At 39.0% G+C, this 21,974-nt stretch overlaps 1 protein-coding gene across 3 annotated transcripts in view; it reads right to left on the reverse strand.

Annotated features, from left to right (window-relative positions):
- Nucleotides 1-21,144, reverse strand: part of arhgef7b (Rho guanine nucleotide exchange factor (GEF) 7b) — a 23,389-nt gene extending 2,245 nt beyond the window's left edge. The window contains exons 1-23 of one of the 3 annotated variants that reach the window (XM_087177679.1): nt 20,674-21,144; nt 19,249-19,332; nt 15,882-15,966; nt 15,412-15,536; nt 15,076-15,280; nt 13,171-13,262; nt 11,276-11,370; nt 10,979-11,074; nt 10,025-10,147; nt 9,706-9,844; nt 9,439-9,498; nt 9,194-9,340; nt 8,927-9,013; nt 8,762-8,840; nt 7,884-8,020; nt 7,573-7,797; nt 7,264-7,357; nt 6,595-6,684; nt 5,944-6,102; nt 5,153-5,249; nt 4,827-4,881; nt 3,956-4,327; nt 37-157 (exon numbers count right to left, since the gene is read on the reverse strand). In XM_087177679.1, the coding sequence (XP_087033805.1) occupies nt 4,205-4,327; nt 4,827-4,881; nt 5,153-5,249; nt 5,944-6,102; nt 6,595-6,684; nt 7,264-7,357; nt 7,573-7,797; nt 7,884-8,020; nt 8,762-8,840; nt 8,927-9,013; nt 9,194-9,340; nt 9,439-9,498; nt 9,706-9,844; nt 10,025-10,147; nt 10,979-11,074; nt 11,276-11,370; nt 13,171-13,262; nt 15,076-15,280; nt 15,412-15,536; nt 15,882-15,966; nt 19,249-19,332; nt 20,674-20,838 (2,562 nt within the window). In that variant the 5' untranslated portion in view covers nt 20,839-21,144 and the 3' untranslated portion in view covers nt 37-157; nt 3,956-4,204. Of the gene's footprint in view, nt 1-36; nt 158-3,955; nt 4,328-4,826; nt 4,882-5,152; nt 5,250-5,943; nt 6,103-6,594; nt 6,685-7,263; nt 7,358-7,572; nt 7,798-7,883; nt 8,021-8,761; nt 8,841-8,926; nt 9,014-9,193; nt 9,341-9,438; nt 9,499-9,705; nt 9,845-10,024; nt 10,148-10,978; nt 11,075-11,275; nt 11,371-13,170; nt 13,263-15,075; nt 15,281-15,411; nt 15,537-15,881; nt 15,967-19,248; nt 19,333-20,673 lie in introns of those variants that run through there. The other 2 variants (XM_087177678.1, XM_087177677.1) reach the window with 2 other exon arrangements.
- Between the last annotated feature and the right edge of the window lie 830 nt (nt 21,145-21,974).

Below are 21,974 nucleotides of genomic sequence, written 5' to 3' on the forward strand. Positions count from 1 at the left end.
TAGTTGTTTAGTGATATTTAATTGAAGTGAAGTTACCCAAATGTTTGTAGCATGTGCTCCCATCCATGCTCCCTCCAAGCCAAGGTGAAAGGTCAGACTGTCAAGCAGGACGTGGGAGAATCCAATGTGATTTATACAAAGGGGAACCCGGATCGTACTAAGCAGGGTAGAGAACAGAGGGGTGTTTGGTTGCTGCCTGAGACAGCAGTTGTACAGGTTGTATGTTGAAATGTCAGCCAATCATATGAACTTTGAGGGCGGACACTATGAGGAAAGACTGAAAACTTTGAAAAGATCATTTCATTGTTTATGGAGTAGTAGCTGAAGGTGTTAGTGTCTTTCTCTGAGGATTGTAAGATGGGTGGTTACCCATCCCTGTGGGGATCCGGAGACTGACAGTGACTGGATTCGAACAAGTCTTTTAAATTCCCACCTTACTGTCGGACCCGCCTGGGCTTGAACCCATGTCTTCAAAATTCCTGTGCAGGTATCTAACCCTTTGAGCCATCAAGCCAGACACAATGAGAAATCTTTCTTAAAGCTTTTCACTCTGTCCTCTGGGTGTTGTTCTTAAAAGTAGTAAGATCAAATGAGAGTTGAACTCACAACCTCTCAGTCTTTAGAGTATCCTTCTAACCCCTTAAGCTGCTCAGTCAGAGGTAAAAAGCACCTCTTTTTCAAACTTTCCTCTGGGTGTTGTTCTGAAACATACTAAGATCAAATGAGATTTGAACTCACAACCACTCACTCTCTAGAGTAGCACTCTAAACCCTTAAGCTGTTCAGTCAGAGATAAAGCCCGCTAACCCTCTTAAGCCTGAGATATTTGGCTAGCCATTTGACTCCTGCTTCTTAGAGCTTTTGAGAGAAGAAGAATCGAACACACATCTTGAGACCTTACAGCCAGTTGTGTAACAGCCTGAGCTATTGACTGTTGTTTCTTATAGTCTTTGAGTCTTCCCTTTCGATTTGCACTTCAAAATTGACTGACACTGCTAAGAATCTAACCAATGTCATCAGCCCTTCTGGGCAGTCTTCTAACAGCTTGAGCCATTTGGCCAGATGCTTGTTTTCCAGAGCCTATATGTCTTCACTTTGGATGTTAGACTTCAAAATTGACTGACTCTCCTAAGAGTCAAATCCACATCCTGAAAATCACCAAGGGAGTCTTCAGACAGCTACTGTTAGCATTTAACTTAGTACACTGAATGAAGTACATTACTTAAGTACAAATTTTAGCTGCTTCTACTTTGCTTGAATACTTTTTCTACTATACTTATAATTTGCATCAATTCAGAGGCAAGTATTGTAATTTTTACTCCTGTATATTAATTTGATAACTTTATGTACTAGTTACTTATCTGATTAATAACACAAAATATGATCAACAAACAAATAATCATATACTATTATAGGTTCACACAAGAAAACATAAGACTTTATAGATCCTGGGGGAAATTCTCAAGTTAGCAGTGTATTAAGTCACTTGAATTAACTCAATCAACAATAAAGTGTTATTTGCAACTACTACTTTTCATAAATGTCACTGAATGTTGGTACAACTAGTCTTTTACCTGCACAGAAATATAGATCGACTAGAGACATGAGGTTCAATAGTTTGATTCAACATTTTATTCAGACAAACAAATGGGTGAAATAAATAGAGGGGGATGATTCTTGTCATATTAACAACTGTTATCATCTTCATCACTGTCATTTGAACACACAATAAATTTACGTCAGTCACTTCAGTTAAATACATACTTTAGAGTCAATAATTGACATACTGTATTACATAGCTTACATTAGTGTAGTTCTAATTTCAGTAAAGTTAATTTAAAGTTAATTTGTAGGTGGAGTCTTTAAGAAAAAAGCTTCAGCAAAATAACTGTATTCCACCCCATGGCACGTCTACTGACGCTCATGAGAATCATGCCGCTTTCCTGCACAAATCATCTTCAGTGTTATCAGCCAGGTCAAGTAGGAAATAAAAAGTCTTACAAATCAAAACCAGCTGTTAAGAATAAAAGCACAATCACAAATATAAAAATAAGAAATCATTTTAAAGTAAGTTGCATATTGACATTGTAAAAATCATACAAAAACATTAACATTTTCCAGTATTATATTGCTTGGACTTTGGTCTTCAAGCGAAAAGCAGTGAGCTAAAGACTGTGATGGTGTCTGTCGATCATTTCTCTGACATAGTGGCCTCTTCCTATGAAATTCAACGCCTCATTATCAAATGACTGCAGTTGAAATGTTCTGACTCAAGTGTTCACCCAATCTGTTTGCCTCTGACTCTGAACATCTTGCAGCTACTAACAGTATGATAACAATGCATATTATAATAAAAATTTATTATAAACTCAAAACGTTGTTTAGTGTTGATATTGTACCTGATGACATTTCATTTTTTTTGTTTACTTTATGTTACTGCTGATTTATAAAGTGAGCATCATTTAACATTTCCATACATTCTGGGCAGTTGTATTATATGAAGAGTTTCTAATGTATTTGACTGTATCGCAGCTTATACTTTGAACAGGTCTTGTTTTTTCATCATAATAATGACATCTGGAGCAAAAAGTGGTGACAGTATATTTACACAGATTTACTTAATCTTAAAAAGGTACAGGAAACTCAAAATCCTGAATTTGTAACTTAAAAGGCAGTAATGGTATTGGTGGTCTTGCCATCAGCTCCCATGTCGTTTCTTAACTCAAATTTTATCATTTAAATTTCCTGGTTCAGACTCTACATTTCAAGAGGCTTTGACACGGAAGAAAAAGGTCCAGATATTAAACACTGCACTTTCCAGGCCACCGGCTTTGATGCGTGATCAACAGCTCATAATCTAATTAGGTGATTTCTCAAATTTTGTGAAGTGTTGAACAGGGCAAGGACTTTCAGAGGTGATACTTGCACATTTGGCTGCTGATTTCTCAACATAAAAATTCCAAAACACTTCAAAACTCTTATCCAAGAGTTAAGAAAAAAGGACATTTGGGAAGAATATAAAACATACTGCTGGTAAACAAGATTCTGCATAGTTTTTACTAATTAACTATGAACTGGCAGCGATGCTGCATTTGTTACTTGCGTAAATCTAACTGCAGCTTTGGGTGGATGTATAACATTAAACAGTTTGTTGGCCTAGTAAACTTCCTCTCTCTCTCTGCCTCAAATTGACACAGTGAAATAGAGAGCTTGTTTTGTCATTCATAAGGTTGCTGAAACTTTTGGCTTATTCATAAGCCTGTCTCAGTTATGTTCAGCACAAACCACCTTTTCATTTCTTCGAGCTTGTTTGGCTCAAACATGTGGTCCACCTTTAAATATTGCTTCGAACTTGAAATTTGAAATGAATGTTGAGCCGAAGCTGAAAGCTGAAACTCCCTGATGGTTGATTCCTGAGAAAATTTCCCTCCAGCTTCATTTTGATTTGATAAGCTCACATACTATCATCTACAGTTCAATCAATTCTTTCACATTACACAGAACTTTCATCTCATCCTGTCACTTATAAGTGCTGGTAAAATTTAGGTTCAGTTCAAAATGTATTTGATATAACAAATAAACCAACTTTATAGTTTATTAGAGTCTGTTTATCATCTATCATAAATTATAATTCTATAATAATAATATGTTTGTTTAACATTTGAAATTGAGACAAAATTGCTGCGGAGTGTGGAAAAAACTGTCTATTTCAAGTTTCAATGAGGGATTTTATTCACATACTGATCTGATATCTCTCTGAAATATATAAACCACAAAAGGCCAGTCAATAACATACTGTCCTGGCAATAGCGGAATTTTATACTTAATGCAAATAAGCACAAGGAATGAAAGATAAATACACAAGTAAATGAGAAAAAGTGATTCTTTTGTCAATGCTCCAAAGGCTGTTAGAAAAAGTAAAGGAGCATGACAGGAAGTGATGTCATTATGCCTACCAGCTAATATGGCTTCACAGCTTTACAGTCTGATGGATGGCTTTGCTGATGGCCAGCAGGCATTTTCTCTTGGTCCAGAGTTTGGTACACAGGTAACTGTGAAAGTCAAAGCAAGTGGAAATGGTGAGGTTAAGTTGAAGCATGATGAAGTGTTGGCAGCTTCTGTCCATTAAACAAATGTCAAAGGTCATTTGGTCATTTAAAAGTCAAAAACCAGTCTTGTCCATGATGTTTAGACACATATCGATCTCAGAGGTTAGTCTCATCCCAGGTTGGGTCGTTCATGTTCTTCAGAACTCTCCTGATGATCCTCTCCAGCTCTTTCCTCGCTCGCTGCTCCTCCTCCAGCGTCCTCTTCATCCTCTTATTGTCCTGGAGGAAGACAGGAAGTGATACAATATAAGATGAGTGATATAAGATTATTTTTTGTTTGGACTATTTAGCTTGATTGGTGATACAATATGTGGCCAAATGAGGACAGGAGCATCCAATAGGGAAACTCAAAACTTCAAAATGTGTTTACCACTCAATCCATGTAAAATTCAGTCCAAAAACACAACAATGACCGCTTAACACCAACACCTGTCTCCAGTTTAACCACTTAACAATCTAGGTATAATCTAAAATAATCCTTTGCTCGGCCATCCAAATGCTCATGTGAAGGAATTCACAGTTTGGCAACTCTGGTAAAGGAGGAGAGGTTGGTCTTAATCCTTTTGAATTCCACAAATTTTAATGTGTGTGGCTAAATAGCTACATACATCTGACTTTGGAATCAGTTGCCATTCAGAACTGAGACACAGCGGTTCTTGGACCTCAGTTTGAACTAATGACAAGTTCAGGTTAGTAATAAATTAAACTGCAGACTCACCTGTTTGAGCTCCTGGACCTCGTCCTTGAGACTGTACACAGTGTCCACCAGACTCCTGCAGCAACAGAACAGCTCTGCTTTACTGTGGAAAGCCTGATACAGGAAAACTTGACATCTGATAGACCACTTTCTTTTCTTACAGTTTTTTCATAAAACAGTTTGATATGTTCCACTTGATCACTTGGAAACCCCTGAATACATGCTGCCCCTGGTTTAGTGTGTTCATATGTTATGATGTTGTGCTCTTCTATTTTCAGCAACTCCTTGTTCCCACAGCAACCGCTTTCAGAGCCTGAATTATCTGCGTTTGCAGCGTCATCTCTCACCTCTCCTCCACCACAGTCTGTCCGTTGCTCCTGGTTTCCTCCACGATAATTTTCTCCTCTTCTGGGAACAACATGTGAACATCTTTCCTGCTGGAGCCTGATTGAGCAAAGACAATAGTCCAAGTTATCAACTGTGCATCACACACAGAATGACAAATGGACAAACACAAACATGGGTACATGTACACAAACATACTATGTCATTCCAAGTGTTGAACATGGAATTACAGAGGGGCTTGAATATTGATGGGGTGGCTTACAAAGTACAAACAAGCAACCACCAGATGATGTCACAATTTGCTCACGTAAAACAAACAATGTCAGTTAATAAAATAATCTGTAAATTAGTCGATAATAAACATAATTGTTAGTTGTAGCCCTAAATGAGTGTGTCAGAGGAACACCCAGTGTGGAAGCTGCTGATTAAATGACTAGTAAGTACTTTGACTCCTGTAATTTGTCCATCTGCTTATTTTGTTTGCATACAGTGAAGTACACACCCACCTTTAAACATACTATACAGTAAAATGGTGTATATGCTTGCTGAAGCTACAATGATGGAAATCTACACAGGCTCATACACAAACACAGCTCCTATACATGCACGTACGAAGAAACACACACACATACACACAGCAGGTGAAAGGTCTGGGTCGATATATATATATATATATATATATATATATATATATATAAATATACATACATATATATACACACACACATCTGTCTCTAGTTGTAAGCCAGCTGGTTCAGCAGTGTGTCTGTGGTTTGCGACACCGATATCTTACGAGAAAACGAGGCAGTCCTGTAACTATGGGCGGTCCAGATACTGTCATAATCCGAGTCCTCTGATTGGTCAGAACATGGCAGGTTGCCGGGGACACCAGCGATGGTGAGGCTGGTGTCAGCAAGCACATGGTTGTGCATGAGGTCAGTCCCTTGCCAGGCTGTGTCATAAAGTAACCAGCAGTGGATGGGGTGTGGAACAAACCAAATTGAATGTCAGGGAGATGATGGGAGGAGGACAAACCGTTTTAGATAAAAGGGTTTAGGGTTTGGAACAAAAACCATATTGTAGGTGTGGGGGAAATATTTTAAAACATAAATGTGAACCATAAACCAGACCAACCAGAAATAAAAGGAAATAGTTTGTGTGGGATAAAACATGTTGAATTTAAGGAAATAAGACAAGGAAAAAATAGGGATAAAACCAAACAAGCAGTTAATGAAAACAACAACAATTGGAGGATGGAGAAAGCAGAGGAATGAAGGAAAGACATAAAAAGAGAGGAAAGAGAAAAACATTGTTAGAGCTGAAAGCAGAGAACAAACAGTGTTAGATATAACACACATCTAGCAGTGTGTGAGCATATGTGTCATGATACTGTGTTCATGCTGTGTTTACATATGAATGTACTGATCTGTGTGTGCAGACTCACTGGAGTTGAGAGTCTGTCGTGTCTTGGCGCTGGTACAGTAGGCCTCAATCACTTTCAGTATCTGAGCATCCTCCTCCAGAGCTGCTGTACCTGAGACACCAGGGCAGAACAGAGGGAGTTCAAGTCTCTAAATACTGTGAACAGGACCTTCAACTACACACCCTCTGGCAGCCATATTGGAAACAAAAAGTTATTTCCAACAGTGCAGCCTGTGTTTCTACTGTGGATATAAATCGTCAGTTTATTTTGTAATTATTCTACATCTTTTTAATTGTTAAATTTGATGAAAATGTATTAAATCAGACAGAATTTTTGGGCCACGACAAGAATCACGATTAATAAACAAATGAAACACAGAGTATCTGTGGCTGGCTTATTTTTGCTAATGAACTGGCCCTGTGTTTACTATTCAACGGTCGCTGCTTTTGGTTCAGAATAGCATTGGCATATTATTTTTGATTTAACATTCTGACATTCATCCCTTTTAGATAAACTTTAAAGAAATGAAAACCCATGTAAAAGCAACAGAGATACATGTGCAGCGTGTTGCATTTATTTAAAATTATTATCATTATATATTATCATTATTAAACACTGTCAAAGAAATCTAAAGGCAAATTCTTCCTTAACTATGCTTTCTTTATTTCAGTTGCTCAGTTGTGTACTTACTCTTTCTGGCAGTGAAGTCCTCCTCTGAAGGTTTCCTCTCCGGCTTCCTCTTAGGGAGCAGCTTCTTCATGTTCTTAGGACTTTTACTCATATCCTACAAAAAAAAGGGATTGAAATGTTTACAGTAGGAATGTTATTCTAATCCCAGTTTAACAGGACTCGGGAAACATATAAAGCTTTGATCGCCATAATTTCATTGTGTAATTTCAAGTGAATGAAAGTGAAATGACTCCTGCTTTGAGAAACATATTGTATATCATAAAGCCGAAGTATAAACTTGACTCATTTTTGTATGTCAGTGAACAGCACCTCCTTGTAGCAGAGAGCCGCGGAGGGCCGGAGTGGAGGCGCAGGGCGAAGGCAGCTCAGGCTCCAGGGTTTGGGGGTACTCGGTGGCTCCAGGGGCCCCCACATTGGGCTGCTATTGTGTGCCGTCCCATATGAGGAGGGATGGGGAAGGGTGTGGTAGGTGTGTCCGCTGCTGACTCCACGTGACTCGGAGTGTCTGGCAGGAGTGACTGGGTGAGAGGGCAGCTGGGCGGAGGAGAGGAGAGGTTAAAGAGAGGAGCAGGTGGCAAACTGGCTAATTGATTTATTCTTCACAAAACATGGAGACTCACTGTGTGACAGACGGACTGATGCTTGTGTGAGTGTGTGTGTGCGGGCGGAGTGTGCGTGTGTTTGGTGAGAAGGTCTAGCCAGTCCTGTAGCTCGTGCTGACTGTTACACGCCACCTGCATCCGCTCACACTGGCCACCTGTACGGCAACGCACACACATACACACAAACAAATATGTTTATGTGGCAGGCATAGGTCACACATATAAACACTACAACACTACTTAGAGTGAGCTAGTGGCTTCCTACATTTCCCATAATTCCTCTGAACAACACACAGACAAAGGGCATACATTTCTAGTGGTCTAGCTTGAAATTAGTTAGTGGGGAGCTTCTCTGACTGTGGAAACACCACTGAACACAACAAAATGATATTGAAATTAGTATTTGTGACTCTCTGCTTTGATGATTTCTCTCTGTATGATTGCTGAGTGATACTGCTGATGTGATCTGATGTCATGTTGTCTTTTTATAGGGTTGTATAAGTTTATAGGTGTTTGTCTTACTTTAGTAATTGCTTTTTTGGTTGCTTTTTTGTTTTAGATTTTGTATCATTTCCCAGGATTCCTAGGAATATTCTTCATAGAATTACATTTATTCAGATTTTCAGATTTTACTTTTTTCATATTTCTTTATATTATGTGATAATAATTATTCCTCTTAAAATACACTATCCATTGGTGCACACATGCTAAAAATTCCAGGATCCGACAGGTATTTTTCCCAGGAAACAGGAACACGATTTGGCAAGAATCAACAGATTCTCAATTCCTCTTATTCAACTGATATGTTAAAACGCTAAAATCATGTGGGATTTTTTTATAAAGGAGTTCAGCTGAAATCAGAAAGGTCTACTAGTTAAATGAGAGAGAGGACTGACCGGATATTTCAAAAGCATTCCTCAGGTTTTCTCCGTCCTCTATTCTGGAGATGAGCATTCCTGATAATGGCATCCTCCCCTACAGAGACACACCGACAAATACACAGGGTTAGTTGAAGAACATACAGACAGCATCATTGAATTTTCATCTCATTTAAAACTTACTTGATAGATGAATCCACTCATTCTCAGGCTGGCAGACAGCATGAGCAGTGTATGAGGGAAGAGGACGAGGTAGCGTTCATTTGACTCCTGAAAGACAAAGTAACTAGTTAACCAAAACTCTTCTAGTTTAAATGGCAGGTCAGATCAATCAACCACTTATAATGTGGGTCGGTTCTCTTACAAACAACTGAGATATGACTAGTTTGAAAAACAGGGCTTTTATTTCATACAGATAATGATGGTGTCATTGTTTATGTTGATAGGTACCTGACAGTTCTGTGTGTGGACTGTGGCCTGGGACATGTGCAGCACAGGGCCGAGGGTTCTGATGTCATCTCCCTCCCAGTTTCTGATTGGCTCTGTTAAAATCTGCAACTCCAGGTCCTTCTTCTTCCTCACCTCCTGACACTGGGTCTGAAGACACACAGAGGCACACAAAGGCACATGTCTTCACAAACTCTCTGTGAGATGATGAATGTTGATAATCGATGATCAGTGTAAGCGTGTCTTACTGCAAGGGTTTTGAAGGCCGTCATGGAAGCGTGGAGATCAGCTCTGTCAGGGTGTTGGTCCTAAGACAAAGACAAATAAAAGAAATAAATAAAAGATGGAAACACATTGAATAGATTTTTTTGCATGCATGGAGATTCAGATAAATTTCTTGCTCAGAAAAAAATGTAGCTCGCTTCACTCCAGTCATTGTTATGTTACGAATGATATTTAATGTTGTCTGTATCTGTGCAGGTCAAAAACAGAAAAGCAAACAGATTAAGCCTTACCTCCATGTGTCTGTCCAGTTCTTTTAGCAGTGTTGGGTATCTCTCCAGTCTGGTGAAGGGTTTACTCAGACTAGTGGTCAGAGTCAGGATCCCTGGAGTGGATGCCCCCTTTGACTCCATGTACTCCCCCAGCTCCTCACTGTGACACACACACACACACACACACACACACACACACACACACACACACACACACACACACACACCGAATATATTCACATTGTTTTGGGACAAACACACACATTTTTCTTTTCTCTGTTGAGCAGAAACCTTTGTCTTCTTGTTTGCATACATACACACACTGTGTCTCTGACGGTACCTGTGTTGTGTGAGTACATTGACAGCAGACGGGTGGTTGGAGCAGTAGGCCACATAGATGATTTTTATTTGGGGCATGAGACTCAAGAAGAACCCCCCGATCCTCTGCTGGTTCTCTGGGAGTCTGCACAGAAATGAGTTGACAATGTTAGACTTGCTACTGCCAGTGCTGGCATTTAATCACACGGTCAGGTAAAGATTAAATAGATGATAATTATGGGGCATCAGCTGGTGCTCTGGGATTCAGGATGTGTATAATGAATGTAATACTGAGGAAATTTCTGGCTGGTAAACAACATTTACATAAAGGCATTAAGACCATCTTAATTTAGGGAATAATATAAAATTATCAATACCAAACAATCAATATTTGGACTGTTTCTGTGTTTATTAATCACCTTTTATGACAAAAAGTCTGACAAACATGAACTCAAATATGAACTGAATGTGGCAGACACCTCAGTCTACCACTAGATGTCTCTGTTGTTACACTGACTGCCTTCATCACCCTTCACTGAGGCCAACTGATGGACCGGGCATCAGTCTGCTTTGTTAGTTAAACAGGATGTTAGCAAAAGCAGTTCATCAGGGATTTGTGCATCCTAGTTAAAGAGTCTTTAAGACTTTTTATTGCTACCTGGGGATGAAATTAAAAGCAATCAAAAAGAACTTAATAAAGAAGTTAGAATTGAAAGGCTACACAGTGTTCTGAAACAAGAGCTGGAACCAGATACAGAACCTATACAGAGGCACAGAGTACTTGGAGTGTCGCAGTCTACTAGTGCAAGAAAAACCTGTTGCTACCGTTTCATGGTGAAAACACTACTGTATCAATACAGTAACTGCATCTGACAGCTTCCCATATGAGATGACAACAATGCATTACAGAAAAGCCTTATTTCAGCTAGGTATAGTTAGTACATCTGTAGCAGACAAAAAACAAGGATATACTGACTTAGTGTGCTCCTCTAAGGACTGGACCAAAATCTGCTGGAAGGTTGAGATCTCCTCCAGATTTCCTTGTATGTGACCGATGTCCACAACGCTGAGTCTGCAAAACAGAGGAGAGGGCCATCATTCATAATTACAATGTGCTCTCGGGGTAATCCTGACTGATCAGTACACAGGTATGAGTGTGATAATTGGATAGGTTGTATTGATATTGCTGTAGATTACTAGTGTATGTACCACTAACTCTAGAACCCAACTCTGTTGAATAACACAACAAAAAGTGAAGTAAAAATAACTCTACCTGTCTGTGGGGTGAAGTGAGCGCAGGTATGAGCCCAGGAGACTCTGTAGCTCCCTTGAATATTCGTTCTCTGCTTCCAGGATGTTCTGTAGGACCTGACAGAGACATGACCCACAAAAACACACACACATTTTACTTTTACAGATATAATGAAGGGGTAATAGAAAAAGATATGAGAGACATTTAAAAATGGCAATACTATATGCTTTTGCCCGTAAAAATCCCAATTCCCATAACAAATACTGCATCAGTCAGTAACACCTTATATTATAAGTCCCATATTTTCCTATATTTCCCTTGGTAGGAAGTGATTTTAACTGTAAATTCATAGGACAGATCCTAAAAGGAATGATGTGTTAGGTACTAATTACAGGGAAGACAGAGACTATTACTTTTAAGCAAAAATTCCAGAAGATCGTCCGATTAAAGCTTCTTCTATGTGAGGATTTGTTGTTTTTCTCTGTTTAATGCCACTGCAAACTGAATATCTTTGGATTTTGGCCTGTTGGTCTGACACAGAAATGACATTAGGTTGGTTATCAGTATTAGCCTGATTTAAAGTCATTAATTGACCATTTAGATGTCAGCCATTTATGTGACAACAACCTGTTTTCTGTTGATGTCACTATGAGGACATTTTTTGCGGGTAGGACACAAACACAACATCCAGGCAGGTCAAAATATGATTCTATGAGCAGGTTGTTTTATAAAGTGGGAGAGCATTTTGTAAAGAGCTAATGGAGAGAGATATCAGACCATGTGGGAGCTGCAACACTGGCTTGAGTAGCTTTCAACGGGTCTGACTCCACAAGCTAATTGGCTAATCTCTCCATATCCAGAATCAGAAACCTCTTAGGAATGAGGTTTCTGCTAATGAATTGTGGCATTTTAGTCACACATGTTGCTGTGTCCTCCTTCGGGTCAGGAGACAATAAAAATTTCACTGCAACTGAAGCAATAAAACAAGGTAAAAAAAAAAACTGAATGTAAAAATCAATTTGTAAAAAGATGCAGACAGGATGGCAACAAGAACACTGTGAAAATGCTGGTATTGTTTAACTTTTTTGAAACAAAAGCATGAGACCACAAACACACACACACACACACAAAGAAAAAAACCTTAAAGCCTATGTCCTAATACAAACATCTGTTCTAAAGCTTTGAGAGGCTCTTTTAGAAGACGCACAAAAACCTTCTTTTTCTTTTGCATTTCTGTCTGGGAACAACTTTGACTTCAGGCAGGGTCTGTGTGTGTTTGTTTGTGTGTGTATGAGAGAGACTCAGGTACCTCAACCAAAGATAGACTGTCAAGAGAGTCTGCGCAGCTTGTTGCATTATTAAAACACATACACAACACTCTTGCATACACACACAGCAGCGGGAGCTAACCCTGGGGCAAGGCTGCCCCAGAAACCACTGAAATGGAAGAAATAACCTACATTACATCTGCTGCACTCTCACACACACACACACACACATACACACAGATGACACATGCAGGGGTGCCACGCAGGCTCCACAAATCACACATGCTTATGAGCACGCAGACACAGCTACACAATCATTAAGTGGATGAAAAATTATTGATTTTAACAGTCCACAAGAGCAGACACACATGTGACAAACATCCATTTACTCAGTTCACTCCTGCAGTCTAACTGAAAGCTGAAACAGGAGAGACAGAGAGCAAACACAGAAGACATCATTTTGTTTCCTTTGCCACAAAAAGGCAAAAGTCTAAACTAAACCTCTGTTCTAAAAATAGTGACATTTCCTTCCTCTTTCATTGTTTATTTGAATATTTAAGCATCGTAAGCACAGTTTTAACACACACACACACACACACACACACAAACACACATGCAGACACAAACAGGTTAGAATATGATGCTCACCACATTGTAGTAGGTCTTACTGATGATAGTAGTATCAAAACCTTTGGGTGGACTTTTTAAAGTCCCAGACTTTGGCTTGTCTGATGTCTTATCTAAAAACAGAGAAAGGACATTTTAATGGTCTATACACAAAAACCAGCTGCAAGTAAAAACTAGAACAAAACCAAGTAATTTCAATTAAATGCACATCTGTTACATATAACTATAACTATTATACAATGTTCACAACAACATTCAACAAAAGGACACAGAAATAAAATGTCTCTTTTTGGATTTCCCCACTGCAGGGCAACGTTGCGGGCATTACAGTATGTAGGACAACCGATGACTGACTCGACAATGTCATGTCATTTTACTGTCCTGGTTACTGTCAAACCCTTCAGTTCACTGTGGAGACATTACAGTGTAAAGCCAAAAGAGTAATGACTATTTTCTAGATACTCTGCAGCTGAATGCACATCTTAAAGACATCTGACTGGCCGGAGAAAGTAAAGAGCTATGTAAATTTGAATCTGAGATAATTAGCATGCTATGAAAGATACAGATCTTAGTCCTGGAGGTTCAGCAAAAAGGTTCTTAAAACAGGAGTAACAGTAGTAACCAAGGACTGCTATACAATAATAGATATAATTCTATAATTGGTGTACGGTGTCTTCTTCATAACACAAAGGCTCAGTCTCAATAACAATGATTCATGTCAATAAACCGAGATAACAGGGATGTGGAGCCTCCAATTCATCACTGTTTACTTAACAAATAATCACAGCCAGCATTAGTTTGCATCTCTCCTGTGCAAGCCTGTTATCTCACTCATCAAACAACTCCCCATGGCCATATGAATCTCCTGCCATTCCTCAGTACGTTGTTATCATGGTCCTTGTTTTTTCGCTGTAAGCTTCAAGTCAGGAAGTTTCTTTCTATACAGCAGCTCTGGAACTTCCTGCAATTGTGTGCATGTGGAGCTTCCTTCCTTCCCTGCATTCCCCTCCTCAGAAAGCAACACAACTAACCAACACAGTCAAGCCGCCTGCAGGGGCATGACTCTTACAAACACAGGGGGCAGCAGTCAACAGCCTCATGAACTCAGTGCTCAGAGTTCAGTACTGCATGGTGACCCAGCTTTTCTCAATTTATGTAAACCCAAGAGAAAAACCCTGCAGATACTGACAGTTCAGTAAATATGTTACTCAGGTCTTTATACCAAGTACAAACAGTCCTATTGTTTTACATTTCTGGTGAAAAAAAATGCCTTAATCTTATCTCACTGTATCCTCACACTAAATTTCAGCCATTATAAAAAGAAATCAGTGGGATTACATCTCTGAATTTAGTGCTTAAAGTTTTCTTCATTTGCAAGATTAGGGAACAGGTCACTTCAATTAAAACAGGGTTACGCATGTGGGAAATTTCTGATCCAAACTAACGAACAAAGATAAATGCTACACACAAATTTGAGCTCAGATGCAGTATGTTTCAAGGACGACTTGGCCAGTCTACTTCATTAAGAAATCATATTACAACTAAAAGAGGTCAGTAGGTTATTATCAGTAAGAGCAGGACTGCAGGAAGTCAGTTTGTTTCAGCGGATCTGTGTGTGTAGTTGGTCTGTGTCATTGCTTTGGGAAAATCTTCTAAAATCTAAATTTCTATTAAACGGTTTGGGTCTAATGTTTGATGTACAATAGTATATGTTTTAATCCTCACCACAAGAAAGTAAATGTTTATTTTACTGCAGTTTAAATTAAAACTGCAATTAAAACTACTTACATGCAGTATATTTAACCAAACCATCAACTTTGACCAAAGCTATGATAAGAAACCAGCTCATTGTCTCCCCACTGCTCTGATAAATGACTGGGGAAATGAATGATGCACATCATCTGAAGCAACGAGAGCGTCACCCACCGCTTCCTTTCAGCTCCCGTACATAGTTGCTGGGGAACCACCCAGTCTTGCCGTTGATCGAGCCTTCCCACCAGCCCCCCTCCTCCTGCCTGCTCACACTGATGATGTCACCCTTGGAGAAAGAGAGTTCATCCTCATTGGTCTGCTCAAAGGCAAAGCGCGCCTTGACCAGCATATGGCCACACCCGCTTCCCTCCGACATGTCCTGGGAGCGAGGAGAATAAGAAACACAAGAGCAGGACTTCAGAGGTAGGGTAATAACAGTTAACCCCTCTCAGTGTTTGTTTACTGTCATTACATGTGACTTCTGTTACTGTCGTTGTCATGGTAACTCACCAGGCTGCGGTACTGAGGCTGCAGCAGTTTAGAGGAGCGACTCTGAGTGTTCAGAGAATCAAATGACTTGATCCTCAGTGTTGCGGAGTGCGGCACACACACACTGTCTCCAGAAACACCTAAATCTGCAAGTACACAATCCTTCAATCAGTGGTCGTGTTAAAACTCATTAGAAATCCTTGTAAAGATATACTAATAAATTAATACTAACAACACCCTAAAGAGCTTTTATCAAAATATAATCATTCTACATATAATGTAAACGGTATATTATATTTATGCTTTCCATATGATACTTATAGTTACACTAAAGAAGTAGTTCCAATAATAGTATGAAAAGAAATATTCATTTCAAGAGCACACATCCAAACAGGACAAAAAGGAATAAATTACAAGATAAAAACACTGCAAACATAACACACACACACACACACACACACACACACACACACACACACACACACACTTGCCTTCAGTAGCTTTGCTGAGGGCAACCAAGGAGTTTAGCACCTTGGAGAAGTTCAGTCCCTGCAGGAGGTCATTGACCTCAAAAGCCTAAAGAAGAGAAAACCGAATAAAGAATATGAAATACATTTTAGACCAGTAATAAAGCATTGAGGGGCTTTGAGGCAGGAGAGACAACACACGTTCATAATAAATTTATAGGGTGTGACATTAGCAAGGACACAAAGCTGTCTTCCTGACATTTCCATGCACATATCTCACACAGGCATGTGGTGGTAAATAGAAAGGAAGGGACCTATGGCCTCCAGTTGGTGATCAAAAAAAAGGCTGTGTTTTCTAAAACACACTGGAACTGAATGTATCCAACAAGAAAAATCATACTTTTAAAAATTATGGCTTTGGCATTTACCATACCCTCTTCTTATTTAGCTACGTCAACCTAAAAATGAAGGAACACTGAGTTTAGTGGGGGTTTACATCTTTGCTCCAACTGCAGTCTGGAGCAGGATTACTCAAAGTCTGAGCTCCCCCTTGTAATCTGCCCATCACACACACACACGCACATGCACATGCACACACACACACACACACACACACACACACACACACACACACACTGCTATAATCAAAATACCTCTGAAGCCCCTAATCTTGTGTATACTACACACACTGACGGACTTCTACACTCCCAAGGCGTGAAGGTGGAGCAATCTGGGGCGTGAAAATCAAAGCATAAATACTCTGACGTGGTACTTTAACATTTTAATTTACAGTAAAACTATCTCATGATGAAAATGGCAAGAAGTATCCTAATTCTACATTTCTTCACGTTAAGTTCTCTTTAATTTAAAGACAAAAAAACAATGTTGTTTAATGAAGTCTTCCTCTCAGTCTGATTTATATACACAGGCTGATTCGTAGTCCAAGCAGTATGGACCCAACAGTTAATACACACTTTCACCTCTCCAACTGGCATTTGGCCAAGGTACAGTATGAGGCTTTCTATCCACTCCTGCAGTAGAAATACGTCAGTGTTACTGTTGCATTTGCACACATTTTAGGCATTTACTGTAACTAGTGCTCCCTACTGGTTCTAGGGTTCATTTCCAGATCAATATATTTGATTAATACTTAAACACTAAGAACAACATGTAGGATGTCTATCATGAACATTATTTGTTCATCTTTATAAATAAATTAGTTTTACTGCACTTGCACATTTTATGTTTTTGCATTGTGCAACATAAATCTATGATTAAACCCTTTAAATTGGTATTAATATAGCATGTAACCAAATTAAAAATGTTCATCACCACATATTAAATGCAGTTAGTTTCATTTTGCAGGTTGCATCCGTAGTGAAAATACTCTTGCCTACAGCTGTGGGACGCAGAGACTACATACACACAGCATGCTTAAAACAAACGCCTGTGATTGGTCAAACAGCTTACCTGATAATAGGGAGCGCTTGAATTAATGCTGCAGAGAAGGCACACTAAATGCACGGAATCAATATCCCATCCGATTAGGCTTAATTAATAGCAGAAGCCAAATTTATGATCGCGACTTTTATCTGATTAATTGTGCAGCTCTGGTTAATCGTGGAGTCCAAATTCATCCACACTCACACTGGCACTCTGTAATCCTCCTCTATTGGACAGGCAGTCTGGCTCTTCCCCTGCTTGTCCAATGACTGTCTGGGAGAATTACTACGCTGATGTCAGTGAGACTGCTGGTAATGGAGGCCTTGGCTTCCAGCAACATGGCTGACATGCATCTAATCAACCTGATTGGAAAATCCACTGGCTGCCTGGTGTGTTGCATTACATCAGCCCACCCTTCTCTCCTTCTCCATTTCATCCTTTCATTCTCTTTCCATTTCTCCTTTACCATGGATTCAAGGTTTTTTATAAAGACCATTCTCCCCGTCAAGATCATTTTCCAAGTCTAGAGCAAAACCTTGTTATATATCTGCAGCCAAGGACTTGTGTTGCATAATCTTCTCTTTTCCATTATGATGCTGTGGCCATGGAAAAACATGGCTAAGATCAATAGTCTGAGTGTGTGTGTGTGTGTGTGTGTGTGGTGTCATTTTGTACCACACTAACCCTCTCCTCATTCCCACTGTGGGACAGGATATAACCTGGTTTAACCCAGTGTTGCGCAAACACACACGCACCCTAATATGTGCTTTTGCACTCTGATAACAATACTGATCATTTGAAACGCCAACAGCCTAATATTTTGTATCAATTTCAATATTTCCAACTTTATATTTGACAGTTTCTGCAGAAATATTTATGGCTTTCCACAGAGATTTCATCACAGAGTAGAAACGCTTCTGCAAGACCATTGAGAACGTCATGAAACTCTCCTATGCCTATAATCGTCATCATCACCAATAACAACAACATGCATGCACATGTTACCCAATATGTTGATCTATTCCAAAACCGTGTATCCACATTTATCTCTGCCTCTTGTTTCCATAACTACAAAGGAACGATAACTCACCCTCAAGCAGCAATAATACATTAAACACTATAGCTTTAAAAAGATCTTTTGGAAACAGCAACTAAGAAGAGCAGATTGGAAGTGTCACTGTCCGTATGACTGTTATCAGTGTGCCTGCCTTTACCCTCCTATTTACTCCTTTAATAACATTCCACTTCATTATTACAGAAAGTAGCACCACTTTCTCTTAAAACATTATCTATGTATGGGTTTAACTAATGGCTTTATTACAGTAATAGACAACAAATCATTTACTGAAAATAACTTTTGGGTTGCCAGGTTCTGAAACATCACTGGACCATTTACCTGGACCACAGGTAACTTATTAAAGTTTACAGATGCAGACTTGAATGATTAATAGTCTTCTATAAATACACTTACTAACATTTATAGTGATTATAATGGATTTCTGACATTTCTGGCGGCAAATAGAGCCATTAGTTATAAGTTAATAGAGTTTATCATTTAACACCCATTGGGGGTATCACTGTGTTTAGATGCTTGAGTCATTACGAAACATACGTTTAACTGATCAAAACAACTAAATTCAGACACGTTATTAATACTTTTATAATTCAATACAAAGGAATATCCATAAAGAATTTCCTTTACCACAGCCATATTTAAAGGTAACTTTTCCAGGCTGGTCCACAGCACAGTCTCTGTAACTGCTTCAACAGGAGTAACAGTTAAACAATATAAACAGGATAAAGACGTCACTGATAAACAGTAGGATACACAAGTTGTAAAAGATGGTTTAAACGATAAATAGGTTACTGGACGTCTGGGGTAATGTGCTTCCTGGCCTAAATGCTGTGGAAGTGCATTAGTAAATACATTTTTAATCTGGTAACTCACCTCCACACCGAAAGCCCCGCAGCCTTTAACAAACTCAGCAATGTTCCTCTGATACTCGCTGTCGCTCCTCGGTTCCTGGAAAAACTACAAAACAAAAAGTCGCAAAATTAGCTTCAAACACTGACTTGAAATATTAATTAACTGTCAACGAAGGTGTTTAAAGGTTTTCCGCATGGAAACAATCTTATTCCAGGCGTTGCTGGTGCACTTGTCACTTGCTGCTTATTAGTGTCAAATTAGCTTGAGTAAGGAGTCAAACTTCCGGTTTTGGCTTTCAAACTAAAACATTAATTGGTTTCGGTTTTCATACATTTCGTGTTTAATATGTTCCTTTAGGTAAAAAATTACATATACCATTCTCTTTTTGCAGCTACTAGATACCTATTAGTTGTAGGTTAGTGTCTCTATTTCTTAAGGTTTTCAGTCTTGTCTTAGTTTTGTTATAATATCTTGATAAACCGCATAAAGAAAATAAAACTACATATTATTTACAGAAGAAAAGAAGTCTGATGCCTCCACAAAAGTGTGGGCTATGATCTGTACTAGCTGTGGCAAAGCTATTTCTAGAGTTTGTAAAATAAATAAAATAAGAGGTGAGCCATGGCTACTGGAGGGTTTTACGCCTTTACTTTGAAAGACAGATTGCCTCACTCTGTGTTGAGTTGCAGCTAACTGAGGCTAACCTGACACAGATCTACAATCTTCCTGGGAAGTTGGATAAGCCAAAGGAGGATATGACGTTCGCAGGTTCATAGTCCATTGTGTGTGTGTGTGTGTGTGTGTGTGTGTGTGTGTGTGTGTGTGTGTGTGTGTGTGTGTGTGTGTGATGCAAATTTTACATTCAAATTACTGACATGTAAAAAAGCCTACTAGAGACTCAGCATTAACTATGAGTAGGTTTATACAATAAAGTAGTAGATAATTTGCACTGTAGTACTAGTAAACACACACTGTTGAATTGTTGAATTGGTCTACATTCACTATAAGTAGTTGTATTACAGTATTTCTAGTATATGCAGTTATGGACAGAAAAAAAGGAAAAATCAAAGGGCACTATAGGATAACCTGTACAAGAAAAACAAAAAAGCTACAGCATCCTGTTTCAATGAATAATTGCTGTTGTAAGAATAGTACTCCCAGTATTTAGGCTACATGTGTCTAAAAGAACGTATCCCTTTTGACTTTAGAAAAAAAAAACACTTTATAGACAAAGTGAAAAACAAATCTCTGAATATTTTCTTATGAATAATGTATGGTAACTGTGTTAAGGCAGTTTTTTCTATTTTGTACTAGTCCTCTAGCCTATTGATGTAGTCTATTTTGCTTTTGTGTTGTTTTTCGTCTTTTATATAGCCTATTGTATATATTTTAATCTTAGGTTGTATTGTTTTTCTTCCATAGTGCTCGAGCCCTCCATCCACTTACTTTGTCCACTGTCCCGGGTCTGAGTCGCTCCAGCAGCCTGCACAGCACCGCGCCATCCTGCAGGGACGCCTGGAGGAAAGCCTCTGGGTCCGAGATGCTTTTCTTGGGAGACTCCAGGACTCCCAGCGTTATGAGCCACGTTACCGTCTGTTCGGCGGAATTCATGCCTGAATTTCTAATGTTATAAAACAACAACAGCAGCAGCAGCGGCGGCGGCAGCAGCACTCTGGAGTGTCTGCGTTATCCTACTTGTGGTGCGTCCTAAATGAGACAGGAGGGTCAGCCCCGCCTTGTTTGACCATTACAATCAACGCACTCTGGTTGGATCGTGCAGCTGTTATTCCAAAATAGAAAAAATAGAGGTGGAAATGAGAAATAAAAGGGGTTCCTTCCTTTAACTGCTTCGTATTGTCCCTCACTGCTCCCTCTCTCTCTCTCTCTCTCTCTCTCTCTCTCTCTCTCTCTCTCTCTCAGAGCGGATGTCTGCATCACCTTTGCTTGTGCACAAAGTAGCAACAGCGCCAGTGTCAATTAGATATTGTAGAATACGACTTCCTCTGTCAACTTTCAAATTAAAGACCTATGCTTGACGATCGTATGTCAAGCTTTTAGTGCACAATAAAACAATATTCGAAATAAGATTTAGCTTCATTGGCATCTGTAGTTATATGTCGTATTGAATGTACGTTAATATTGAACAGCTGTTTAAATTGCCCGGCCTTTTCTTTTCTGTCTTATAAAGCGTTTTGAGCTGCATTTTGCATGATAAGTGAAATAAATGAAAAGTTTGTTTTACTATTGTCCATTATATATTTATGTACAGGATACAGGCTTTAATAAAAGTCTATTATTCAAGTACAGTATGCAATTAAAGTGGGCTAAACACAGGGAACGTGGTGTGCAATTGTTAAAACCTACATATTATTGTACAATAAATCATAAATCACATTCATTCATGTTGCCATATACGTTTTGAACAATATCTTCAGTGATGTAAATGTAGGCCTAAGTACACTATGTATACTATGTATGTGAACAGTTTATTTAACAGTTATAAACGCGGTAGGCCTATCATTATCACATTACAGCAGCTTTCTATATATTTATTTCAACATTTTCAGTCATATCATAGTCAATATTAAGGGTATCAATCGCCAATACGATATATTGTGCTCTCAAAAATTAATTCAAGGCACTGGTCAGTTTAATAGATTTAAGTAAAACTCAAAATACTTCCACCAGTCGCACTGTAAATAGCCCACTCTCTGCGTCAGTCATTTAGTACTTTTACTTTGAAGGTA

The sequence above is a fragment of the Seriola lalandi genome, unplaced genomic scaffold (genome assembly GCF_002814215.2).
Source record: "Seriola lalandi dorsalis isolate HSWRI2012SDOR001 ecotype SW California unplaced genomic scaffold, Sedor1 jcf7180002054630, whole genome shotgun sequence".
NCBI lineage: Eukaryota > Metazoa > Chordata > Actinopteri > Carangiformes > Carangidae > Seriola > Seriola lalandi.